The sequence below is a fragment of the Cetorhinus maximus genome, chromosome X, assembly GCF_964194155.1.
Source record: "Cetorhinus maximus chromosome X, sCetMax3.hap1.1, whole genome shotgun sequence".
Taxonomy (NCBI): Eukaryota; Metazoa; Chordata; class Chondrichthyes; order Lamniformes; family Cetorhinidae; genus Cetorhinus; species Cetorhinus maximus.
Genome location: NC_135917.1, coordinates 13,634,567 through 13,660,739, shown reverse-complemented (window position 1 = coordinate 13,660,739; position 26,173 = coordinate 13,634,567). Strand labels below are relative to the sequence as shown.

At 43.7% G+C, this 26,173-nt stretch overlaps 1 protein-coding gene across 5 annotated transcripts in view; it reads right to left on the bottom strand.

Moving 5' to 3' along the window:
- The window catches only part of LOC144672647 (zinc finger protein 148-like), a 156,876-nt gene that overhangs the window by 105,270 nt on the left and 25,433 nt on the right, over window positions 1-26,173 (bottom strand). The window contains exon 1 of one of the 5 annotated variants that reach the window (XM_078534517.1): window positions 9,928-10,283. The exons of the other annotated variants lie outside the window; for them this stretch is intronic. Within the exon in view, the coding sequence (XP_078390643.1) occupies window positions 9,928-10,053 (126 nt within the window). The 5' untranslated portion in view covers window positions 10,054-10,283. Of the gene's footprint in view, window positions 1-9,927; window positions 10,284-26,173 lie in introns of those variants that run through there. 5 annotated transcript variants of the gene reach the window in all.

The following is a 26,173-nucleotide window of genomic DNA, read 5'->3' as shown; positions in this document are numbered from 1 at the left end:
TAGATAAGGAGATCAAAACTGTACACAGTACTCCAGGTGTGGCCTGACCAATGCCCTATATAATTGTAGTAATATCTCTTTACCCCCACCCCAATAAAGGCCAGCATTTCATTCGCCTTCCTAATTACTTGCTGTGCCTGTTCTGTGATTCCTGTACAAGGACACCCAGGTCCTTCCGAATGCAAACATTTCTCATTCTCTCACGGTTCAAGAAATATTTTGTTTACTTATTTTTCTGACCAAAGTGGATAACTTCACACTTTGCCACGTTGCATTCCAACTGCCATGTTCCTGCCCTCTCATCCAACCTGTCTACAGCGCTCTGTAGCATCTTCACAGCTTACTTTCCCACCTAACTTTGTACTGCCAGCAAACTTGAATATATTACATTCGGTTTCCTCATCTAAGTCATTAATGTAGATTGTAAATAGCTGAGGTCCAAGTACTGATCCTTGTGGGACCCCTCTCCCAACTCAAAAATGTCCTGTTAATTTCTGTTTTCCGTCATTAACCAATCCTTAATCCATGATAATATGTTACCCCCAATCCCATGGGTCCTAATTTTGTGTAATAACCTCTTGTATGGCACCTTATCAAATGTTTTTTTGAAAATCCAAATACACCACATCCACTAGAGCCTCATTATCCATCTTGCTAGGTTCATCAACAAAAAACTCCAGCAGATTTAGCAGATAGGATTTCCCATTCATAAATCAGTGTTGACTTAGTTGAATCATCTTGTGATTTTCTAAATACCATGTTACCACGGCTTTAACAATAGCTTCTAGGATTTTACCACAACTGATGTTAGGCTAACTGACCCATAGTTCCCTGTTTTCTCTTCCTCCTTTTTTAAATAGCAGGGTTATATTTCCTACCTTCCAATCTTTGAGAAGTGCTCTATAATCAGAAGAAATCTGGAAGATCAAAACCATTATCGCTGCAGCTGCCTCTTTTAAAACCTGGATTGCAAGTCATCAGCTCCAGGGAATCTGTTGCTACTTAGTCCCGTTCATTTTTCCAATACTTTACCTATATTGATTCCTTTACCTGCTAAGTATTTCCAGCATTCTTTTTCCTGATTTCTTGAAGTTCCTCATTCTTGCCAGACCCTTGGTTCCCCCTTATTTCAGGAATGTTTTTTGTGTCTTCTACTGTGAAGACAGGCACAAAGTATGTGTTTAATGACTCTTTCATTTCCTTATTCCCCATTATAATTTTACCTGTTTCTGCTTCTACATGGAGAGACAGTGGCATAGTGGTAATGTCACTGAGTTAGTAATCAAAAGTCAAGGCTAATCTTTTGGGGGCACAGGTTCAAATCCCATCACAGCAGCTGGTGGAATTTTAAACTCAATTAGTTAATAAATCTAAAAAAATGCTAGTCTCAGTAATGATGACCATGAAACTATTGCCAACTGTTGTAAAAACCCATCCGGTTCACTAATGCCCTTTAGGGAAGGAAATCTGCTATCCTTACCTGGTCTGGCCTACATGTGACTCCAGGCCCACAGCAATGTGGCTGACTCTTAACTGCTTGTCAGATTCGAGGACAATTAGGGATGAGCAACAAATGCTGGCCTTGCTAGCGACGCCCACATCCCATGAAAGAAAAAAAATGGATGCTTACTTTCACCAATCTCTTCCTTTTTACATATTGATAGAAACTTTTACAATCTGTTTATGTCTGTTGCTAGTTTACTCTCGTAGTCTCTTTCTTTAGCCTAACATCAGTAGTAGGGAAAATGCTAGAGCCTATTATAAAGGATGTGCTAACAGGACACTTAGAAAATATCAACGGGATTAGACAAAGTCAACATGGGTTTAAGAAAGGGAAATCATGTTTGATAAACCTACTGGAGTTTTTTTTGAGAACATAACTAGCAGAATAGATAAGGAGGAACCAGTGGATGTACTGTATTTGGATTTTCAGAAAGCTTTTGATAAAGTCCCACATAAGAGGTTTGTGGTAACATTAAAGCACATGGGATTGCGGGTAATATGTTGGCATGGATTGAGAATTGGTTAGCAGATAGGAAACAGAGAGTAGGAATAAATGGGCCTTTTTTGGAGTGGCAGGTGGTGACTAGTGGGGTACCACAGGGATCAGTGCTTGGGCCCCAGCTATTCACAATATATGTCAACGATCTGGATGAGGGAGCCAAATATAACATTTCCAAGTTTGCTGACAACACAAAACTAGGTGGGAATGTGAGTGGTGAGGATAGTGTTAAGAGGCTTCAAGGCGATTTAATCAAGTTGAGTGAGTGGGCAAATACATGGCAGATGCCATATAATGTGGATAAGTGTGAAGTTATCCACTTTTGGTAGGAAAAACAGAATGGCAGAGTATTATTTAAGTGGTGATAGATTGGGAAATTTTGATGTACAAAGGGTGTCCTTGTATACCAATCACTGAAAGCAAGCATGCAGGTGCAGCAGGCAGTTAGGAAGGCAAATGGTATGTTGGCCTTCATTGCGAGAGGATTTGAGTACAGGAGCAAGGATCTCTTACTGCAGCTGTACAGGGCCTTGGTGAGACCACACCTGGAGTATTGCGTGCAGTTTTGGTCCCCTTACCCAGGAAAGGATATACTTGCCATAGAGGGAGTGCAGTGAAGGTTCACCAGACTGATTCCTGGGGTGGCAGGATTGTCATATGAGGAGAGATTGAGCTGACTAGGCCCTGTATTCACTGGAGTTTAGAAGAATGGGAGGAGATCTCATTGAAAGTATAAAATTCTGACAGGGATGGACAGACTGGATGCAGGGATGATGTTTCCCCTGGCTGGTGAGGGGGGTCTCGAACAAGGGGGTCACAGGCTCAGGATACAGGGCAGGCCATTTAGGGCTGAGATGAGGAGAAATTTCTTCACTCAGAGGGTGGTGAACCTGTGGAATTCTCTACCACAGAAGGCTGTGAAGGCTGGATCACTGAGTATATTTAAGAAGGAAATAGATAGATTTCTGGACTCTAAAGGCATTAATGGGTATGGGGAGAGAGTGGGAGTATGGCGTTGAGATAGAGGATCAGCCATGATCATATTGAATGGCGGAGAAAGCTCAAGGGGCCAAATGGCCTACTCCTGCTCCTAGTTTCTATGTTTCTATGTTTATCAATTTCTTACTCCTCCTTTGCTGAATTCTAAAATCCTCATACTTACTTCTCTTTTTTTGCAACATTTAAAGCCTCTTCCTTAGATCTAATACTATCTTTAACTCCTCATTCGCCACAGGTGGCCCAGTTTTTCAGTGAGCTTTTTTATGTCGAAAAGGAATGTGTATTTATTGCAAATTATGTATTAATTCCTTAAGTGCCTTGCTTGTCTACCATCATATCTTTGAATGCATTTTCCCAATCTACCTTAGCCAACTCGCCTCTCACACCCAAGTAGTTTGTTTTGTTCAGATTTAAGACCCTAATTTCAGGACTTTACTATTAATTTACTGCTGTTCCAGTACAGCTACAACACTGACATCTACCCGGCTATGCGGAAAATTACCCAGGTATGTCCTGTACACAAAAAGCAGGACAAATCCAACCAGGCCAATTACCGCCCCATCAGTCAACTCTCGATCATCAGTAAAGTAATGGAAGGGGTCATCAACAGTGCTATCAAGCAGCGCTTGCTTAGCAATAACCTGCTCACAGATGCCCAGTTTGGGTTCCAGCAGGGCCACTCAGCTCCTGGCCTCATTACAACCTTGGTTCAAACATGGACAAAAGCGCTAAACTCCAGAGGTGAGGTGAGAGTTACTGCCCTTGACATCAAGGCAGCATTTGACCAAGTGTGGCATCAAGGAGCCCTAGTAAAACCGGAGTCAATGGGAATCAGGGGGAAAACTCTCCGCTGGTTGGAGTCCTAGCACAAAGGAAGATGGTTGTGGTTGTTGGAGGTCAATCATCTCAGTTCCAGGACATCACTGCTGGAGTTCCTCAGGGTAGTGTCCCAGGCCCAACCATCTTCAGCTGCTTCATCAATGACCTTCCTTCCATCATAAGGTCAGAAGTGGGGATGTTCGCTGATGATTGCACAATGTTCAGCACCATTTACGACTCCTCAGACTGAAGCATTCCATATTCAAATATAGCAGGACCTGGACAATATCTAGGCTTGGGCTGACAAGTGGCAAGTAACATTCGCAGCACACAAGTGTCAGGCAATGACCATCTCCAACAAGAGAGAATCCAACCATCGCCCCTTGATGTTCAATGGCATTACTACCGCTGAATCCCCCACTATCAACATCCTGGGGGTTACCATTGACCAGAAACCGAACTGGACTAGCCATGTAAATACTGTGGCTACAAGAGCAGGTCAGAGGCTAGGAATTGTGCAACGAGTAACTCACCTCATGACTTCCCAAAGTCTGTCCGCCATCTACAAGGCACAAGTCAGGGGTGAGATGGAATACTCTCCACTTGCCTGGATGGGTGCAACTCCAACAACACTCAAGAAGCTTGACACCATCCAGTGCAAAGCAGCCCGTTTGATTGGCACCACATCCACAAACATTCACTCCCTCCACCACTGACGCACAGTAGCAGCAGTGTGTGCCATCTACAAGATGCACTGCAGGAATTCATCAAGGCTCCTTAGACAGCCTCTTCCAAACCCATGACCACTACCATCGACGAGGCCAAGGGCAGCAGACACATGGGGACACCACCATCTGCAAGTTCCCCTCCAAGCCACTCACCATCCTGCCTTGGAAATATATCGCCATTCCTTCACTGTCGCTGGGTCAAAATCCTGGAGCTCCCTTCCTAACAGCACTGTGGGTCTACCTACACCACATGGACTGCAGCGGTTCAAGAAGGCAGCTCACCACCACCTTCTCAAGGGCAATTAGGGATGGGCAATAAATGCTGGCCCAGCCAGCGAAGCCCACATCCCATGAACAAATAAAAAAAGACATATTTTATATAACTGCAAATCTGTTATTCTTCAAGACTGTTATATCAATCATAGAACCCAAAAGCCATCACTGCGATATAAGTTGTAGATAACCCACACCTATCACATAGAATTTTGGCTCAGCAGGCATATCTGTACAATATGAAAAATCTTGTTCATCCACAAACTTTCCTTCCTAGGTCATGAATTTAAATCATGCTACATTTAAAATTAAACTGCCTATGTAAACATTGATAAAGTAGAAACCGCTCGCCCCCGCCAACCCCACCACCACACATTGGAACATGTTGACCTTTGTAATGAGCAAACCATACATCTACATTCACAATTTCATCGTCAACAGTTGCAGAACTAATTGAATCATTCAAAATGCTTTATGAAAAAAAATTCTCTGCCATTTTTGCTGGGTAAGCTTAAATTAAAATGATCTTTTGTGTCTTTTAATGTCTTAAAAAAATTAATTTCAAGACCTCAGCCTGTCAAAAGCTGGTATTTCAACTGAATATTTTTACATCAGCTATTGGACAGAGCTTTCACCACAGCTGAGCATTCCAAAGATACGCAGCCTGCAAGGTTTTCCATGACACAATCTGCATATTCTGAGCATATACAATTTGCTGCATTTCTAAGCATGCATTTTGGGCATTAGCAGGATTTAAAGAATAGAAAGTTCGATCCCCTTTTTGTGAAAATCTGATTTTCTTTGTCCTTTCCAAAAGATTATGAAAGAAACTACAGAATGAATTTTCAAAGTTTGTGTCAGAAATGTTGCATTCTATTAAGAACTACTCAAGGCAGGCAACACTTGTAATCACCACCACTTGTGATCCTGGTTTCTTTGTTAACCATTATACAAGAGACTTCATCGAGCATGTTCGTTTTTCTTCAGCGTTAGTCAGTTATATTGGTTATACGTTTAATTAAACAAACTCGTTCTTCTGGGCTATTTTTGAGGCTTAAGAATTCTTTATTACAACATAGAAACACAGGAGTAGGCCATTCGGCCCCTCGAGCCTGCTCCGCCATTCAATATGATCATGACTGATCCTCGATCTCAACGCCATACTCCCACTCTCTCCCCATACCCCTTTGATTCCTTTAGTGTCTAGAAATGTATTTCCTTCTTAAATATATTCAGTGACTTGGCCTCCACAGCCTCCTGTGGTAGGAAATTCCATAGGTTTACCACCCTCTGAGTGAAGAGGTTTCTCCTTATCTCAGTCCTAAATGGCACACCCCATATGTGAGACTGTGACCCCTTGTTCTATACTCATCCCCAGTAAGGGGGGAACATCATCCCTGCATCCAGTCCGTCCAGCCCTGTCAGAATTTTATACGTTTCAATGAGACCCCTCCCATTTTGTTAAACTTCAGTGAATACAGGCCTAGACGACCCAATTTCTCCTCATACGACAATCCTGCCATCCAACAAAAACTTGCATACTGGAAACTATGAGCTATGGTAATTTTATCAGGTCAGTTTTCTTTCTGTTGCCTTCCCAACAACAATTTGTACTTATAACACCTATAAGGTAGTAAAACATCTCAAGGTGCTTCACAAGGCACAAACAAAATTTGACACTGAGCCACACAAGGAGATATTAGGATAGGTGGCCAAAAGGTTGGTCAAAGAGGTAGGTTTTAAGAAGCATCTTAAAGGAGGGAATAGAGAGGTAGAGAGGTTTAGGGAGAGAATTTCTGAGCTTAGGGCCTAGGCAGCTGAAAAGCACAATGCCGAATAGCAAACCAATTAAAATCAGGAACGTGTCAGTCAGAATTGGAAAGGAACAATTTTTTAAAAATTCATTCACGGGATGTGGGCTTCACTGGCCGGGCTGAAGGATTGCAGAGCTGGAGCAGGTTACAGAGATAGGGAGGGACGAAATAATGGAGGGATTTGAAGACAAGGGTGAGAATTTTAAAACTGGGGTTTGCTGAACAGAAAGCCAAAATAGGTCAGTGAGCTCAGGCTTGAATCCTCCTTGAATAGGCCCAGAGAACTTTTGTGCATCTCTTGGCATTCTCTGAAGGGCCCATTGAGATACTTGTCACTGCCTGCTGACAAACAATAATCTCATGTCCCATCCTCCTCTGAAGCTGACATTAAAGTTTAGCTTGCCTGCTGGGGCATAACCTCACTAACTACGTTCCCATCTTGGACATTCTGCCCTCCACTGTCTCCTTTAACTCAGCCAGAAGAATCAACTGCCCTCGCCATACTTCCATCCACAATAGCTTTTCACTTGTGAACAATGCCATCCATGATCATATCATGGATGAGTTCCCCAATGTTTCCAATTTAAAAATCTTATTATCTTGAAATCACTTTTAGCCTCCCCTCCTACCTCTGATACCTGTTCAGGCCAACAGCCACCAATACCCATTAATTTCTGTTCTTCCGATTTTGGCCTGGTGCATTTTCCCTTTCACTTCAAGCAGCCATATCTCCTGCTAATAGGTCCAATGCTCTGGAATTCCCTCGTTAAAACCCTCAGTCACCTCCCTATCTTCCAAAAAGATCCTCCTTAAAGCACACCTCTTTGACCAAGCTTTTGATCACCCCTTCCTAGTATCTTGTCTTTTGGCTCATTTTTATTTGATTATTCTTTTCTGAAGCTCTCTGAGATGTTTGTATACATTAAAGGTGCAATATAAATGTAAATTGGTACTTCCGAAAGAAACTTATGTTCATTATGAAAAATTATATCTATTGGCAAATACTGCACAAGAGGATGCATTTCCTGCATCTGCAAGTCAATATAAAGCACTCTCCTGTTCCAGGTCGCGAATTTGGAAGTTGCTGTTGAAAAAGCTTTAGTGAGTTCCTGCAGTGCATCTTGTAGATGGTACACACTGCTGCCACTGTGCGAGGTGGTGGAGGGAGTGAATGTTTAAGGTGGTTGATGAGCTGATCAAACAGGCTGCTTTGTCCTGAATGATGTCGAGCTTCTTGAGTGTTGTTGGAGCTGCACTCATCAAGGCAATTGGGGAGTATTCCATCACACTCCTGACTTGTGCCTTGTAGATGGTGGCAGGCTTTGGGGAGTCAGGAGGTGAGTTACTCTCCACAGAATTCCCAGCCTCTGACTTCCTCCTGCAGCCACAGTATTTATGGTCCATTTAAGTTTCTGATTGCCTGGCACTTGTGTAGCGTGAATGTTACTTAGGAATTTGCAGCCCAAGCCTGGATATTGTACATGTCTTGCTGCGTGTGGACACAGACTGCTTCAGTATCTGAGGAGCTGCGAATGGGGTTGAACACTATGCAATCATCAATGAACATCCATACTTCTGACCTTATGGAGTCAAGGTCATTGATGAAGCAGTTGAAGATGGTAGGCCCTAGGGCACTGCCCAGAGGAACTCCTGCAGCGAATGTCCTAGCACTGAGATTGTGTGTGATTCTAGCTAGTGGAGAGTTTTCCACCCGATTCCCTTTGACTTCAATTTTGCTAGGGCTCCTCGATGCCACACTCGGTCAAATGCTGCCTTGATGTCAAGGGCAGTTACTCTCACCTCACCTCAGGAGTTCAGCTCTTTTGTCCATGTTTGGACCAAGGTTGTAATGAGGTCAGGAGCTGAGTGATCCTGGCAGAACCCAAACTGAGCATCGGTGAGCAGGTTACTGCTAAGTCCCATTAGGTAGCACTGTTGACGACATCTTCCATCACCTTGGTGATTCAAGAAAGAGGGTAAAGACATTCACAGCAGCTACAGGCCAGTTAGTTTAACATCAGTGATGGGTAAGGTTTTAGAGACAATAATCAGGGGAAACAATTAACAGGCACTGGGAGAGGTTTTTTAAGGAGACGGCATGCATTTGTAAAAGGCAGATTGTGTTTGACTAACCTAATTGAATTTTTTGATGAAGTAACAGAGAAAGCTGATGAAGAGAATGCGGCGGATGTTGTCTACATGGATTTTAAGAAAGCATTTAACAAGATACCACATAAGAGGCTGGGTAGCAAAATTGAGGTTAATGGAATAGGAGGGCCCAGTTGGATAAAAAAAATTGGCTTAAGGACAGAAAGCAGTGAGTTGTGGTAGATGGTTGTTTTTTTGGACTGGAGGGTGGTCGACAGTGGTGCACCCCAAGGGTCAGTGCTAGGAGCACTGCTTTATTTGCTATATATAAATAACTTCAAATAAATAAATAAAAATACAGAGTAAAATTTCAAAATTTGTCAATGATACCAATCTTGGAGGAGTGGCAGACAGTGAGGATGATGTGAATTGACTGCAACAGGACATAGATAGCCTAGCAGAATGGGCAGACAAGTGGCAGATGGAATTTAATACAGAGAAGTGTGAGGTGATGCATTTCGGCAGAAGGGACAGGGAAAGGAATAGACTTATTGGTACAATTCTCAAGAGTGTGCAGGGACAGAGGGATCGCGGAGTCGTGTGAACAAACTGTTGAAGGTGGCAGGACATATTCGAGAGGGTAGTTAGTAATATATATGGGATCATGGGCTTCATAAATAGAGGCATTGAGTACAAAAGCAGGGAAGTCATGCTGAACCTTTATAAAGCTCTGGTTAGGTCCCAACTAGAGTATTGTGTCACCACACTTTAAGAAAGATGTGAAGATCCTTGAAGGGGTTCAGAGGAGATTTACCAGAATGCTTCGAGGATGGGGGATTTTAGTTACAAGGTAAGGTTGGAAAGGCTGAAGTTGTTCTCCTTAAAGCATACAAGATTGAGGAGAGATTTGATGGAGTTTACAAGATTATGACAGGTTTGGGTAAGGTAGACAAAAAAAAAACTCTTCCTATCAGCTGATGGTACAAGGATTAGGGGACACAGATTTAAGATTCTGGACAAGAGATGCAGGAGTAATGTGAGGAAGAACTTCTTTTTTTACAGTGAATGGTAATGACCTGGAACTCAATGCTCACGAGGGTGGTAGAAGCGGACACAATCAATGATTTCAAAATGAAATTGGATGGGCACTTAAAGGAAATAAACTTACAGGGCTATGGGGATCGAGCAGGGGAATGGAACTTACTGAATTGCTTTGTGGGGAGCCAGCATGATCTCTGTGGGCCGAATGGCCTCCTTCTGTGCCATAAATAACTCTATGATTGAGAATAGGCCGAACTGGATTTGTCCTGCTTTCTGTGGACAGGACCATACATCGACAATTTTCGGCTTTGTCGGGTAGATATCAGTGTTGTAACTCTATTGAAACAGCTTGGCTAGGGACACAGCTACTTCTGGAGCACAAATCTTCAGTACCACAGCAGGGATGTTGTTGGGGACCCAAGTCTTTGCTCATTCCAGTCCACTCAGCCGATTCTTGACAACACGTGGAGTGAATCGTATTGGCTGAAGACTGGCATCGTATTGGCTGAAGCTGGGGACCTCAAGAGAAGGCAGAGATAGTGCATAAGAACATGAGAAATAGGAGCAGCAGTAGACCATATGACTCCTCAAGCCTGCTCCACCACTCAACAGGTTCATGGCTCATTTCCACAACTGCATGTTCCCACCCACCCCCAATATCCCTGAATTCCATTTGTAATCAAAAATCTATCTATTCCAGCCTTGAATATACTCAATGATGGAGCATCCACAACTCTCTAGGGTAGAGAATTAAAAAGATTCATAACCCTCAGTGAATAAACTTCTTCTCTTAGTCCTAATTAATCAATTCCTTATCCTGAGGCTGTGCTCCCCAACTTCGAGATTTGGAAATCCAAGTACATTACATCTAATTTCTCTCTTTTATCTACCCTACTAGTTACATTGTTGAAAAACTGATAAGTTTGTCAAACACAATATCCTGTTTGTAAAACCATGTTGACTCTCTGATCAGGCTGTTATTTTCCAAGTGCACTGTGAAGACTTCCTGAAGAGGTTTTACTATTTTTCTGACGACTGATGTCAGGCTAACTGGCCAGTAGTTCCCTGTTTTCTTTCTCCCTCCTTTCTTGAATAGCAGTGTTACATTTGCTAACATCCAATCTGCTGGGGCCATTCTAGAATCTAGGAAATTTTGGAAAATCATATCCAGCGCATCCATTATTTCTACAGCTGCCTCTTTTAGAGCCCGAGGATATAGGCCATCAGATCATGGGGGTTTGTTGGATTTTAGCCCCTCAGGTTTCTCTAATATATTTTCTCTGTTGATATTAATTACCTTAAGTTCCTCACTCTTCTTAGCCCCTAGGTTACCCTCTATTTCTGGTATGTAACTTGTGACTTCTACTGTGAAGACAGATAAAAAATATTTGTTCAACATCTCTGCCATTTCCTCATTCCCAATGATAATTCTCCTCTCAGGGGCCAAACCTTTACTTTAGCTACTCTCTTCCTTTTTATAAACTTGTAAAAGCTCCTACAATCAATTTTTATATTCCCGACTAGTTTACTCTCAAATTTCAGTGCCGGTGCACTGTCAGGTATGTAGGCCACATGTCCCAGCCATTGGCTGAGAGGAACATGCTGTTTGATTCTTCATTTGTTCATTATAGGCAGAGGACAGACTGTCTTCAGCCAGCCCGAACTTGCAAAACCCAAAACAAAACATCCATTGTTAGATGTGATTCTGTGATTGGGCAACAGTAGTTGAACAATCCCAGGTGTGCTAATAGCTACACCAAAATCAATTCAAGATAATTAGTTGAGCTCTTAACGAGGCTCATTTACACTTGCTAGAAGCAACATACATTCATAAGCAAGGACCTGTGCTCTGCAAATGAAAGGAATATGTTCAAGCCTTCTGGAATTACCTGGCAGCTTGGGGAGCCTATAGTTCCTGGTTGCTTTCTCCATGTTAACACCCCGGCCAATCAGAGTTCACTTACCAACCAATCAGCACCCTTTTCTCCTGTTGTATAAATTGTTGTGATCGTTTGAAATTTGGCATTTTTGCATTTGTCCTCATGAGTGCAAAACAAAAAGCTTCAGCAACATGTCTCTCTTTTCAGCAATGCTCTCATATTCTATTTTTTCCCTTATCATCAACTTTTTGGTTGCCCTTTGCTGGTTTCTAAAACTCTCCCAATCTCAGGCTGGTAGCATTATTTGCAACATTATAAGCCTCTTCTTTTAATCTAATGCTATCCTTAACTTCTCTAATAAGCCACAGATGGATCTTTCTTGCTGAGTTTTTGATTTTCAATGGAACGTATTTTTGTTGAACATTTTAAATAATTTCTTCAAATGTTTCCCACTGTTTATTTACCGCCATACCTGTTAACATGTGTCCAACAGGTCGGTGTGATGTGTCTAGTGCTTGGTTGAAAGGAGTTAGTGCGCTTCTCACTTTTTGTATGCCAGTTTGCTTCTCATTTTCAGTCTACATCGCTGTCTAGCAGCAACGTGAAAGAATAGCCAAATGCATAAGTCTCTCCCTGTCAGTGCACAGCCTCTCCAACTGTGCCTTCTTGTGGCGACACATGGAAACCGGATCCCTCGCAGCCACAGGCTAAAGCTTCAGAGGAACTCGGTGGGAGTTTAACCCACAGACATAGAGTATACAGGCCCACAGGCATTTGGACAACACCATGGCATTCATGAATCAAACGCCCAGCTATGGGCGAACAGTTCCATTGCCTTGTGGATACCTTGAGAGAATGGAAGGCCAAAAATGACAAAAAAGATGTAGAGTGGAGCCCAAAGGTGAACTGATAGCTGAACATGTCATCTTTCCAGCAACTCCTGCACCCAAGCCAGTGCCAAATAGTATTTTGTAAGATGCTGACTCACTACATTCCAGCTGCTTCAATGGGTGCTTGGAGCTTAGAGTCTCCGCTCAACAAGTGAATCCATCACATCAGGAAAATAAACAAACCAAACAAAAAGAAAGAAAATGCCAACTCTTCGATTAGCAAGCTGCAATGTCAGGACCACGTGCATGGGGCTGACAGATGATTTACAACTGGTCAATAACATGCACAAAACAGCTGTGATTGACATAGAACCTGACAGGTTTAACACTGACATAGCTTCTCTACAAGAGACAAGACTAGCTGAGAGTGGATCACTGAAAGAAAAATATTACAAGTTCATTTGGCAGGGGAAGAGTTCAGAGGAAATGCATGAGCGGGGTGTAGCTTCATTGTAAGGGCCTCCCTGTTCTCAATGATATAATACCAACCACCCTCACCTACACAAATGGTTCAGAACGTGTTCTCTCTATCCATTGCTCAACTCAAACAGGCTAAGTTATTCTCATGAGTGCCCCTGTTCTAAAGCTGTGCTCCAGTACAGAGATGAAAGACCAGTTCCCTGAGGAGCTTGACATTTCTATCAGCAGAATCCCTAAGACAGCCCTTTGCCAACTGGGAGGTTTCAAAGCAAAAGTGGGTGCGGTCCATGAGGCATGGCCCTCCTGTCCCAGACCACACAGCTTACAGATGATGAATGAAAATGACAGAGAAGCTACTTGAGCTTTGCTGTTACCATGAGTTTTGTGTGACTAGCACTTTCTTTCAGAACAAACCATGCCACAAGGTGTCCTGGAGACGTCCATGATCAGGGCATTGGCACCAGCTAGGCCCGATCGTCACCAGATGGGACTCTCTCAAAAGCATTCTCAACACAAGCAGCTACCACAGAGCTGACTGTGATACAAGACTCCATGATGTGCACCAGGGTTAAGATACAAACCGTGAAGCTTTTTCATTCAAAGCAGAAAGGCTGTCCTCATGTACACATCAGCCTTATTGCCTACCCAGGTAAGGACCAAGAGTTCCTTGACTCGATTGAACAGGCACTCTCCAGAATTCGCACAGAGTGCAGAAGCAAAATGGAACATACTTCAAGTGACCATCTACAATCCTGCACTCTCAACATATGGGAAACAAAAGTGGGGAAACAGACTGGTTCGAGGCTAATGTCACTGTGATGGAACCTGTCATCAAAGCCAAGCAGTCCACTCTCATTAATTACAAGAGAGAACCCGAGTGAGAAAGCGGAATGCACTAAAAGCTGCTTGAAGTAAAGTTCAACAGGCTGCTAGGTACTGCGCCAATGACTATGAGTCACAACTTTGCTACAATATCAAGATGGATACGAGGAATGCTATGAGCATGTATGATAGAACAAATAATGCAACAAGTTCATCAGCAATGAAAACAGCTTCATGGGAACAAAGGCAGGGAAGGTCATCAATGACTGCAATAAACAGTCGGAGAGGTGGGTGTACTCCATGAGTTGTACTGCAGGGAGAACACGGTCACCAAGGAAGCTCTAGGTACCATAAAAAGCCTGCCTGGCATAGAAGAGCTATCTTGTTTGGATTTGGGAGTGGGTTATCACACTGTCCTTTCACATTCTGGGACTTTGGTGGTACAGTGGGTTATCACACTGTCCTTTCACACTCTGGGACTGGGTAGTATAGTTGGTTATCACACTGTCCTTTCACACTCTGGGACTGGGTGGTACAGTGGGTTATCACACTGTCCTTTCACATTCTGGGACTAGGTGGTACAGTGGGTTATCACACTGTCCTTTCACGCTCTGGGACTGGGAGGTACAGTGGGTTATCACACTGTCCTTTCACGCTCCGGGACTTGGGTGGTACAGTGGGTTATCACACTGTCCTTTCACACTCTGGGACTAGGTACAGTGAGTTATCACACTGTCCTTTCACACTCTGGGACTGGGTAGTATAGTTGGTTATCACACTGTCCTTTCACACTCTGGGACTGGGTACAGTGGGTTATCACACTGTCCTTTCACACTCTGGGACTGGGTGGTACAGTGGGTTATCACATTGTCCTTTCACACTCTGGGACTAGGTGGTACAGTGGGTTATCACACTGTCCTTTCACATTCTGGGACTGGGTGGTACAGTGGGTTATCACACTGTCCTTTCACACTCTGGGACTGGGTGGCACAGTGGGTTATCACACTGTCCTTTCACGCTCTGGGACTGGGTGGTACAGTGGGTTATCACACTGCCCTTTCAGACTCTGGGACTGGGTGGTACAGTGGGTTATCAAACTGGCCTTTCACACTCTGGGACTGGGTGGTACAGTGGGTTATCAAACTGGCCTTTCACACTCCAAGACTGGGTGAAACCAGGCCTGCTCCGCTTTCATAGTCTGACCAGTGGAGCTTAAAGCTACTGTTAGGGGACCAGTAGCAGATACTGTATAGAGGGAGCAATAATGCAGGCCATACAAGGGGAAATAGAGATCAAAAATAGGTAAAGACATTGAAGATATAGGTGAGGGAGAGGTTGAATTGATCAACTGCTTCAGGAAGTATTGTAATGAAGGGAAGGCCAAAAGGTAAGCTGTTAGGAGTTTGAAAGTGCAGTTGTTAGTGACTTAGGGGGAAGATTCTCCCCCACACCCCCACCAAGGCAAACACTGAAGTGGAGTTGGAAGGGGTTTGGGAGACATGGGTGATGAGAAACACATCTATGTCAAATGATCTCCATTAATCTTCTGTGCTCTAAAGAGAACAATCCCAGTGCCTCCAGTCTCTCCACATATCTGAACCAAATCTAAGGCCTCCAAGTAACACAAGATCCCGACTAGGGCATATATTAACTGTTCCATTGTCTAGTTTAACAATCTGGCATTCCCTACTTTAAAACACTGTGCAGCCACCATCACAAGGACTGCAGTGGTTCAAGCAGAAAGTCCACCTTCCCCTTCTTAAGCTGAACAGGGATGGTTAATAAATGGGGCCTTGCCAACATTGTGGCAAACATCTTTCTAAAAAACCAATTAAATATGAACTTTATGCTATACGTTAAATGACACTCACGTTTACTGAAGGAGGGTACCCCGCGAATCCTAACACACTGTTTATAACATTCATCATGCTACATATCACTTGCAATGTTTTGCCGAAGAGTGCAGTAAAGTGGAAGATTCAATTATTTAATTCCTTACCAAGGACAGAAATGCAATATAGAATGCATTTGAAAATATATATTCAACTTCCCAGAGCTGGGATCTGCAAGGGCGATGGGTGTTTTTTTTTCTTATTTGTTCAATGGATGTGGGTGTCGCTAGCTAGGCCAGCATTTATTGCCCATCCCCAATTTCCCTTGAGATGATGATGGTGGGCTGCCTTCTTGAATCGCTGCAGTCTGTGTGGTGTAGATACAACCACAGTGCTGTTAGGAAGGGAGTTGCAGAATTTTGACGTAGCAAAGAGGAAGGAGCAGCGATATAGTTCCAAGTCAGGATGGTGTGCGGCTCGGAGGGGAACTTGCAGGTGGTGGCGTTCCCATGCAGCTGCTACCACTGCCCTTCTAAGTGGTAACTGTTGCAGGTTTGGAAGGTGTTGTCAAAGGAGCCTTGACAAGTTGCTGCAGTGCATCTTGTAGCTGGTACACATTGGTGCCACTGTACATCAGCGGTGGAGGGAGTGAATGTTTAAGTTGGTGGATGGGATGCCCACCAAGCAGGCTGCTTTGTCCTGGATGATACTGAGCTTCCTGAGTGTTGTTGGAGCTGCACTCATCCAGGCAAGAGGGAAGTATTCCATCACACTTTTGACTTGTGCCTTGTAGATGGTGGACAGGCTTTGGGGAGTCAGGAGGTGAGTTACTCATTGCACAATTCCCAGCCCCTGACCTGCTCTTGTAGCCTCAGTGTTTATATGGCTGGTCCAGTTCAGTTTCTGGTCAGTGGTGACCCCCAGGAAGTGATGGAGGGGGATTCTGCGATAATAATGCCACTGAACATCAAGGGTCAATAGTTAGATTCTCTCTTGTTGGAGATCGTTACTGCCTGGCACTAAGTGTGGCAGGAGTTACTTGCCACTTATCAACCTAAACTTGAATGCTGTCCTAGTCTTGCTGCATGATGGCATGGACTGCTTCACTATCTGAGGGGTTACAAGTGGTACTAACATTGTAGAATCATCAGCGAACATCCCCATTTCTAACCTTATGATGGAGGGAAGGTTACTGATGAAGCAGCTGAAGGTGGTTGGGCCGAGGACACTACCCTGGGGAACTTCTGCAGATGTCCTGGGGCTGAGATGATTCTCCACCAACAACTACAATCATCCTCCTAGACATGACCAATGGACCCATCGACTTCAGTTTTACTAAGGCTCCTTGATGGCATACTCGGTCAAATACTGCCCTAATGTCAAGGCCAGTCATTTTCATTCCACCTCTGCACTTTAAGTCTTTGACCATGTTTGTACCAAGGCTGTAATGAGACCTGGAGCCGAGTGAACTTGGCAGAACCCAAACTGAGCATCGATGAGAAGGTTATTGCTGAGTAAATGTTGCTTGATAGTACTGTCGACAGCACCTTGTATCACTTCGCTGATGATTGAGAGTAGACTGATGGAGCGGTAATTGACTGGATTGGATTTGTCCTGCTTTTTGTGGACAGGTCATACCTGGGCAACTTTCCACATTGTTGGGTAGATGCCAGTGTTGTAACTGTACTGGAACAGCTTGACTCGGGGTGCAGGTATTTATGGAGCACAAGTTTTCAGTACTATTGCCGGGATGTTGACAGGGCTCACAGCATTTACAGTATCCAGTGCCTTGAGCCGTTTCTCAGTATCATGTAGAGCGAATCAAATTGGCTAAAGACTGGCATCTCTGATGGTAGGACCTCATGAGGCTGAGATGGATTATCAACTCAGTACTTCTGGCTTTAGCCTTACCTTTTGCACTGATATGCTGTGCTTCCCCCATCATTGAGGATGGGGATATTTATGGAGCTGCCTCCTCTTCCAGTTAGTTGTATAATTAGCCACCGCCATTCACGACTGCCATCGTGAAAGCAAAATACTGTGGATACTGGAAATCTGAAATAAGAACAGGAAATGCTGGAAAAACTCAGGTTTGGTAGCATCTGTGCAGAGAGAAACAGAGTTAATGTTTCGAGTCCATATGCCTCTTCTTCAGAGCTGGAGAAGTAGGGATCTGACCCGTTGATTGTGGGATCACTTAGTTCTATCTAAAGCATGCTGCTTCTGCTGTTTAGTATGCATGTAGTCCACTGGTTAGCACCTCATTTTTAGTTATGGCTGGTACAGCACCTGGCATGCCCTCCTGCACTCTTCATTGAATCAAAGTTGGCTTTCGAGTGGGGGATATGCCAGGCCATATGGTTAGATTGTGGATGAATATAATTCTGCTGCTGATGATGACCCAGGGTGTCTCGTGGATGCCAGTTTTGAGTTGCCAGATTTGTTCTGAATTGATCCTATTTAGCACAGTGATGAAGCCACAGAACACGATAGAGGATGCCTTTAGTGTGAAGACCGGACTTCATCTCCAGAAGGACTGTGCAATGGTCATTCCTCCCAATATTGTCATGGACAGATGCATCTGCAACAGGTAGATTGATGAGGATGAGATCAAGTAAGTTTTTCCTTCTTGTTGTTTCCCTCACCATCAGTCCAGCAGCTATGTCCTTCAGGTCTCGGCCAGCTAGGTCAGTAGCGGTGCTACCAAGCCAATCTTGGTAATGGGACACTGAAATCTCCCACCCAGAGTACAATCTGTGCCCATTCCACCCTCAGTGCTTCTTCCAATTGGTGTTCAACATGGAAGAGTATTAATTCATCAGCTCGGGGTTGGGGGGAGGTGTGTGTGTGTGTATGGGGAGGGAGGTGGTGGTAATCAACAGGATGATTCCTTGCAGATATCTGACCTGATGCCATGAGACTTCATGGGGTCCAACATCAATGTTGAGGGCCCCCTGGACCACTCCCTCCCAACTGTATACCACTGTGAGCCACCTCTAGTGGAACATGATGTGCCCATGAATGGTGAAGGAGGATTGGCTTCAGTGAATGTGACTATATCAGATTATAGCTTGGCTAGACTGCATGACAGCTCTCCCAATTTTGGCACAGGTCCCAGAAATTAGCAAAAAGACTCTGCAGGATCAGTTGGGCTGGGTGTGCCTTTGTCTTCTCTGGTGCCAAGATTGATGCCAGGTGGTCCGCTTGGTTTTATTCTTATTCAACTTTTCTGTAGTGATTTGCCTGGACATTTGAGGGCAGTGAAAAGTCAAACCACATTACTGTAGGTCTGGAGTCACATGTAGGCCAGACCAGATTCTCTTCGCTAAAGACATGAATAAGTCAGATGGGTTCTTATAACATTCTGGTAGTTTCATGATTATCAATGCCAAGACCAGCTTTTTATTCCAGGTCTATAAATTAATTGAATTTAAATTCTCCCAGCTGCCATGGAAGGATCTGAACTCACATCTCCAGGACATTCGTTCAGGTGTTGATTACTAGTCCAGTAACATTATCGTTATGCTATCATTCCCTCCCCCCATTGTGTGGCTGGCACTTATCAGTTCAAATCTGAATGTTCTCTATGCGGCACAGGCATGAAGTGCGTCAGTATCTGAAGAGTGCCAAATGAAACTGAACATTGTGCAATCATCAACGACAGCCAGACATTTAACCTAATGACGGAGGGGCGGTCATTGATGAAGCAGCTGAAGATGGCTGGGCCTAGGACACTATCCTTAGGAACTCCTGCAGTAATGTCCTGCCTGAGATGATTGATCTCCAACAACATAGGTGATAATGGATAGGAAAGACCTACTACCCGTAGCATGGAGGTCAATACCCCGGAACATGGATTTAAAGTAATTGGTAGAAGGATTAGAGGTGAGCTATGGAGGATTATTTTTCATCCAGGGGATGGAGGAGGTTGGAACTCACTGCCTGAAATAGTGTTTAGGCAGAAACACTCACAGCATTAAAAAAAATGAGTACTTGGATCTGAACTTGGACTTTGTAACTGAGATGGTACAGGCCAACAGCTAGAGAATGGGATTAGACTGGATTGCTCTTGCTCAACCAGCCCAGATAAGATGGCTCGAATTGCCTCCTCCTGTACCATATTTTTTTATGATTCTAACTCATCTATCTTCTTTTGTGCTAGGTATGACTCCAGCCAGTGGAGTGTCATCCCCTGATTCTATTTGAGTTCAATTCACTCAGGCTCCTTGATGTCTCATGCAGTCAAATGCTACCTTGATGTCTTGGGTAGTCACTCGCACTGTATCTCCAGAATTTACCTCTTAAATCCATGTTTGGAGACAAGGGTTAACGTGTTAGCTCGATGACCTTTTCATCGGGTCATCGAAAGATCCACAAAGGTCATCGACCTGCAACGTTAACTCTCCTTCTCTCTCCACAAATGCTGCCAGATCTGCTGCACATTTCCAGCATTTTCTGTTCTTATCGCAATAAACCTAAGTTTTATTGACAGTCAAACAGGAAGACAAACAAAACTACAGTTGCTGCTAACCACAGGCATGATCATAAGAAGTCTTGTCCAAGTTAATATTTTAAATAATGCCTAACTGACATGAGTTATTTTCGTATTTCAATCTCCCATTTGTAAAGTGTTTGGGGAAGAAGCTGATAAATCTTTGCTGGCTGAGGGGAAATCACCCCCTTCACCCTTCAATTCCTGCTGATACACAGATTGGAAAATTCGGCCAACAGCATATGTTCAGAATGCACAGACTTGGTTCAAAACTTTCCAGGAGTGAACATTTCCAGTCAGAGCCCATGCTTTACAGACAGACTGAAGCCTTGAAATTAAAACTGTAAGGAAGACATTAACGGACACAAAAACAATTTGGTGGATCAATTTAATCAGTTTTAGGGTTTCCAAACATTTCAGAGTATCTTTCCACCAGTAGATTTCTGAGTTGAAGGAAAGGATGCCTTCCCTGATTCCTGCGAGAATCCGGAGTTGCTTTGCTTTTTCCAAAGAATTTTGCAACAAACTGGTGATTGAAATTTCACAGGATTACATTTAAAGTATTAATTACTCACATTCTATTCTGCACCAGACCAAAAACATTAACTCTGTTTTTCTCTCCATAGATGCTGCCTGACCTGAGTATTTCCAGCATTTTCTGTCTTTATCCTAATTCCACACTGCTGGCCCAATTCACAATAGTTTCCAAACTCATTCTACCGTCTCACGCCAAAGCCCTTCCTTCCCAATACCTATTACCCACTGATTTCCAACTATTCAATGCTGTTAAAATCCCAATGCCTATTACTCCTCATCCAAACTTTTCACTCCTCCCTCAGCCAGTTTTTCCCAACCCTCAACTTCTCATTACACCCGTGTACATTACCCTGTTCCCAAATACTACTCACTTCCAGCCCAACACAACACAAACTCCTGATTACTCACTACTAACAGTGCCACATTGGATGTCAGCTGCTTGTTAGCACCACCCCCAGCTTCCTTACTTTGTACTCTACCCCAACACCTATTACTCCTATTAAACACGTTCCACCCCAAACTACCTTCACACCACAGTGCGCAATAATCTTGTGCACACACCTCACACTTATCACCACCATACACACTTCTTTATAAAACACAATACCCTGACTTCCTGTCAGCCATGCAAACAATTCACTAGCAATGTAATAAACATCCTGCATCAACAAGACCAGCAAACACTTCCTGTTGTCACACTTATTTCCAAGGCGCAATTTTGGAATGTCTGGGGTTGAGTACTTGTCATCATACTTGCCTTTCAAACATCCTAACACTGAGTGCTGCTCCTACTATGTTGCATTACTGCAAGTGTAGATGTAAACACACTTATACTTTTTTAAATCCCCATTCCCTTCAGATAGGTTTCAATATAATTTTAAATTTAGGCTACTTTTAATCCTCTCATCACAGGAACCATTCTGGCAAATCCCTCCATCATAAGGTCAGAAATGGGGATGTTCACTGATGACTGCACAATGTTCAGCACCATTCACTACTCTTCAAATACTGAAGCAGTCCATGCCCACATGCAGCAAGATTTGGACAATATCTAGGCTTGGGTGGACAAGTGGCAAGTAACATTCGCACCACACAAGTGCCAGCCAATGACTATCTCCAACAAGAAAGAATCTAATCATCGCCCCTTGACATTCAATAGCATTACAATCACTGAATCCCCCACTATCAACATCCTGGGGGTTATCATTGACCAGGAACCAAACTGGACTAGCCATATAAATACTGTGGCTACGAGAGCAGGTCAGAGGCTAGGAATTCTGTAGTGAGTAACTCACCTCCTGACTCCCCAAAGCCTGTCCACCATCGACAAGGCACAAGTCAGGAGAGTGATGAAATACTCTCCACTTGCCTGAATGAGTGCAGTTTCAAAAACATCCAGGACAAAGCAGCCCGCTTGATTGGCACCCCATCCACCCCCTTCAACATTCACCCATTCTACCACCAATGCACAGTGGCAACAGTGTGTACCAGCTATACTGCACTGCAGTAACTCACCAAGGTGCCTTTGACAGCACCTTCCAAATTAATAAACAAAAAAAACTCCTCTGCATCTTCTCAAGGACCCTCACATTCTTCCTAAAGTGTGGTGACCAGAACTATTTTTTTATTCTTTCATGGGGTGTGGGCATTGCTGGCAAGACCAGCATTTGTTACCCATCTCTAATTGCCCTTGAGAAGGTGGTAGTGAGCTGCCTTCTTGAACTGCTGCAGTCCATGTGGTGTGGGTACACCCACAATGCTGTTAGGGAGGGAGTTCCAGGATTTTGACGCAGCGACAGTGAAATGATGGCAATATAGTTCCAAGTCAGGATGGTGAGTGGCTTGGAAGGGAGCTTGCAAGTGCCCAACCTGCTTCCCCACCACACACTCACTCAGCAGCCCCCTTCCCAACTCCCCTCCCCCCAACTCACTCAGCAGCCCCTCTTCCCAACTCCCCTCCCCACTCTCCCACTCACTCAACAGCCCCTCTTTCCAAACCTCCCTCCCCACCTGCTTGTCCCAGTCAAGACTCAGGCTCCACTGCTCCCTCCGCCCTACGTCTACCGAATCCCACAGAGACTAAGGCTTCGCTGCTTCCTCCCTCACCCAAACCCCAGTATGCTGAACCCCACGAAGGCTCGGGCTCCGCTGCTCCCACCACCAAGCTTAAACTGACCGGCCTGTAGTTGCTGGATTTATCTTTGCACCCTTTTTTGAATACAGGTGTAACATTTGCAATTTTCCAGTCTTTAGCAAAACCCCTCTGATTTAAGGAGAATTGGAAAATTATGACCAGTTCCTCCATATTTCCACCATTATTTCCCCCAGCACCCTCAGAGGCATCTGATCAGGTCCTGGTAACTTACTAACTTCAAGGTTAGCCAGCCTTTGTCTCAACTACTTCCTCTTTCATTATGCCATTGGTTAGGAAGAGGAGAGGCAGGGTAAAGCCATAGTAAAAGCGAGGTAGGGTGGGGAAACCAGAGGGATGGAGAGAAGACAGAGGAAGCAAGCCACCAAGGCTTTGGACTACACTTTGCTCTGCACCTACTGCCAGAAAATTAGGGCTGTAGAATTCAGCAGCTCTATTCCACATCACAGCATCCACCACCTCCTAACTGAAAGCAAAGAAAAAGTCGAATGGGGCAGAGGCAGAAACAAAGTTAGGGAGAGGAGTAAAAGAGAAGAGTAACAAAGCGAGAGAAGTACTGGCGAGGAACAAACAGCAACAGGAATACAAAAGAGACAGGCAAGACACTGGCTGTGTGCAATGCCATGGGAGACCTAATAGTAGTACATTTAAAATCTAGCATCTAGTGGGCACTTCCTGTAATTATTACACTTCACTCATCACACTCTGTTGAAGAGCAGCAAATCAAAACCGAAGAGATGGGGACATAAGAATACAAACATGGAAAGCGGCTCAAAACTACCAAAGACATTACTAATCCAAAAAACGTAACCAATCTTCAATGACCAGTCAGGATATCTGCCAATAAAAAAAAGATGAGCCAATTAACGCATTCAAACTGCTTTTTGAGAAAAAAAATAACTACCATTTTTCTACCTCAGGAACTGAAAATGTCCAAGTTTGTAATAAAATTTTTTTTAAAAAATGTTGCTTATTTCACCAGATGTAGCTGCACCACCGAGGAAATACAGATCTATAATATTCAAATACATGCCTCTGCACACACTTCCTGTCAACTTAGTCCATTATAGATTCCTCTTCATAATGAAACCGCTGACGCAAACAGGTTATATACTGCCATTCCGCTTTCTCCTACCAAGTCGATAGACTGTACATGCAGTTCAGTGGGCATAACAAATCACCTGAAGACTACACGTGGCCTTCACTCGTGTACACATGATTGACCAGCATGACTGATCGATGGAGAGTAAGCCATATATAGCAACTTACAGTAGCCTGTCCTTGGTGGGTGGTATTGCTTTTCATTGCTGTGACTGCCTGTTACAGCAGTCTAAATGTCTGATCTTCTCAACAGCAGGCGTATAATTTTGTGAATTTCCATGGGCAGATGAGGTAGAAGCTGTCCCTGTCACACAATGCCTTGCACTATATAACAGGTGCTGTTGATATGTTGACCTGCCATTCGCAGTAGGGCAGGAATGGGAATTAGATCTGAGCATTTCTCTTGGCTCAGCCTCATCGAGGATTTTTTTTTCCAGACTACACTGGTCGTCATATGTCGTCACTTGCTGTCGACCCATATTGACGAGATGCGATCTGCCTGCTACCAGATCAGTGGACCTTTGAACTATCAGTAGGAGAAAGCCTGGAAATTTGCTCTCTCAGTCTAGGTGACCATGATGGGAAGGCTCAGAAGACAGTGCTAGGTCCAACTCGATTGTGCATCTGGTGAGGTTTGTTTTTGGATTTCATGCTGCACTTTTTGCCAGTAGGACTAGAACTTTGAGCAGGACCAGAAAATTTGAAATATTGTCCCATCACCAGCACAACACCTCTTCATGCAAAGAAATGGAGGCGATAAGGCTGAAGTTTGGTTGTAATCTGCCCTTGATTTAATATTTTGCAGACTGAAACCGTGAGTTGTGCCTCATAAAATAAACTTCATTCATGGTCAGACATTGGCCCAGATTTTAGGAACATAGGAACAGGAGGAGGTCCATCACCTGCTCCGTCATTCAATGACATCATGGCTGATCTGCAACCTGATCCATATACCCATCTTTGCCCCATATCCCTTAATACTTTTCGTTAACAAAAATCTGTCAATCTCAGATTTAAAATTAACAATTGATCTGGCATAACCTGGCATTTGGAAAAGAGAATTCCAAACTTCTACCCCTACTGTGTGTGGAGAAGTGCTTCCTAATTTCACTCCTGGAAGGTTTGGTTCTACTTTTTAGATTATGTTTCATTGTCCTAGACTCTCCTAAATTATTTGATCATTTACCTCATTATATTTCCATCATTACAACAGTGCCTACACTTACAAAGTATTTCACCGATGGTAAAGCACTTAGGGATGTCCTAAGGTCTTAAAAAGCACTATAAAAATGCAAGTCACTCATTATACAGACACAAAAAGAAAATAATACAATGTCCATAGAATCACTTGAGGAGAGATGTCCTCAGAAGTTGTTTGGCTGCTTTACATAATATAACATCCTTATCCAGTTTGCAGACTCAACAGGCCCCTGGTAGTTGTGACCTACAAAACCTTTCCCTCGCATTACCCAAATGGTGCACGGCTTCAGTCTTGAATTCAGTCAAGAAACATCTTGAAAAATCACCGCTTAACCTTCTAAATTCCAGGGGATACAACCCTAGCTTGTGTAATTTCCCCTCATAATTTAACCCTTGGAGTCCAGGTATCATTCTGGTAAATCTCCGCTGCACTCCCTCCAAGGTCTATATCTCCTTCCTCAGGTGTGGTGCCCAGAACTGTTCACAGTGACTCCAGATGTGATCTAACCAGGGCTCTGTATGACTGGAGCATGACTTCTACTCCCTTTTATTCTAGTCCTCTGGATACAAGGGCTAATCCCATCAGCCTTTTTAATTATTTTCTCCACCGGTTCATGACATTCTGGAGTTCCACTGTTTCTAGCTTTTCATCATTTAGGAAGTATTCTGTTCTATCCTTTTTAGGTCCAAAGTGGATGACCTCACATTTGCCCAAGTTCAAATCCATTTACCACATTTTTGGCCACTTACTACCTCTTGGGAATTTTATGCTTCCATCTACACTGCTTACAATGCCACTTAGCTTTGTGTCATGGGCAAATTTGGATATGCAGCTTTCTATTCAATCACCTAAGTCCTTAATGAATACAGTGAATACCTGAGGCCCCAACACAGCTTTTTGCAGGACACTACTAGTCACACCCTGCCAATTAAACCACCTGCCCAATTTGCCTTCAATTCCTTAAGCTTTAACTTTAGCTAACAGTTTCTTGAGAGGAGCTTTATCGAATGTCATCTGGAAGTCCAAATAAATAACATCCTAGACGTTCCCCTGTCCACTACTTTAGTCACCTCTTCAAAAAA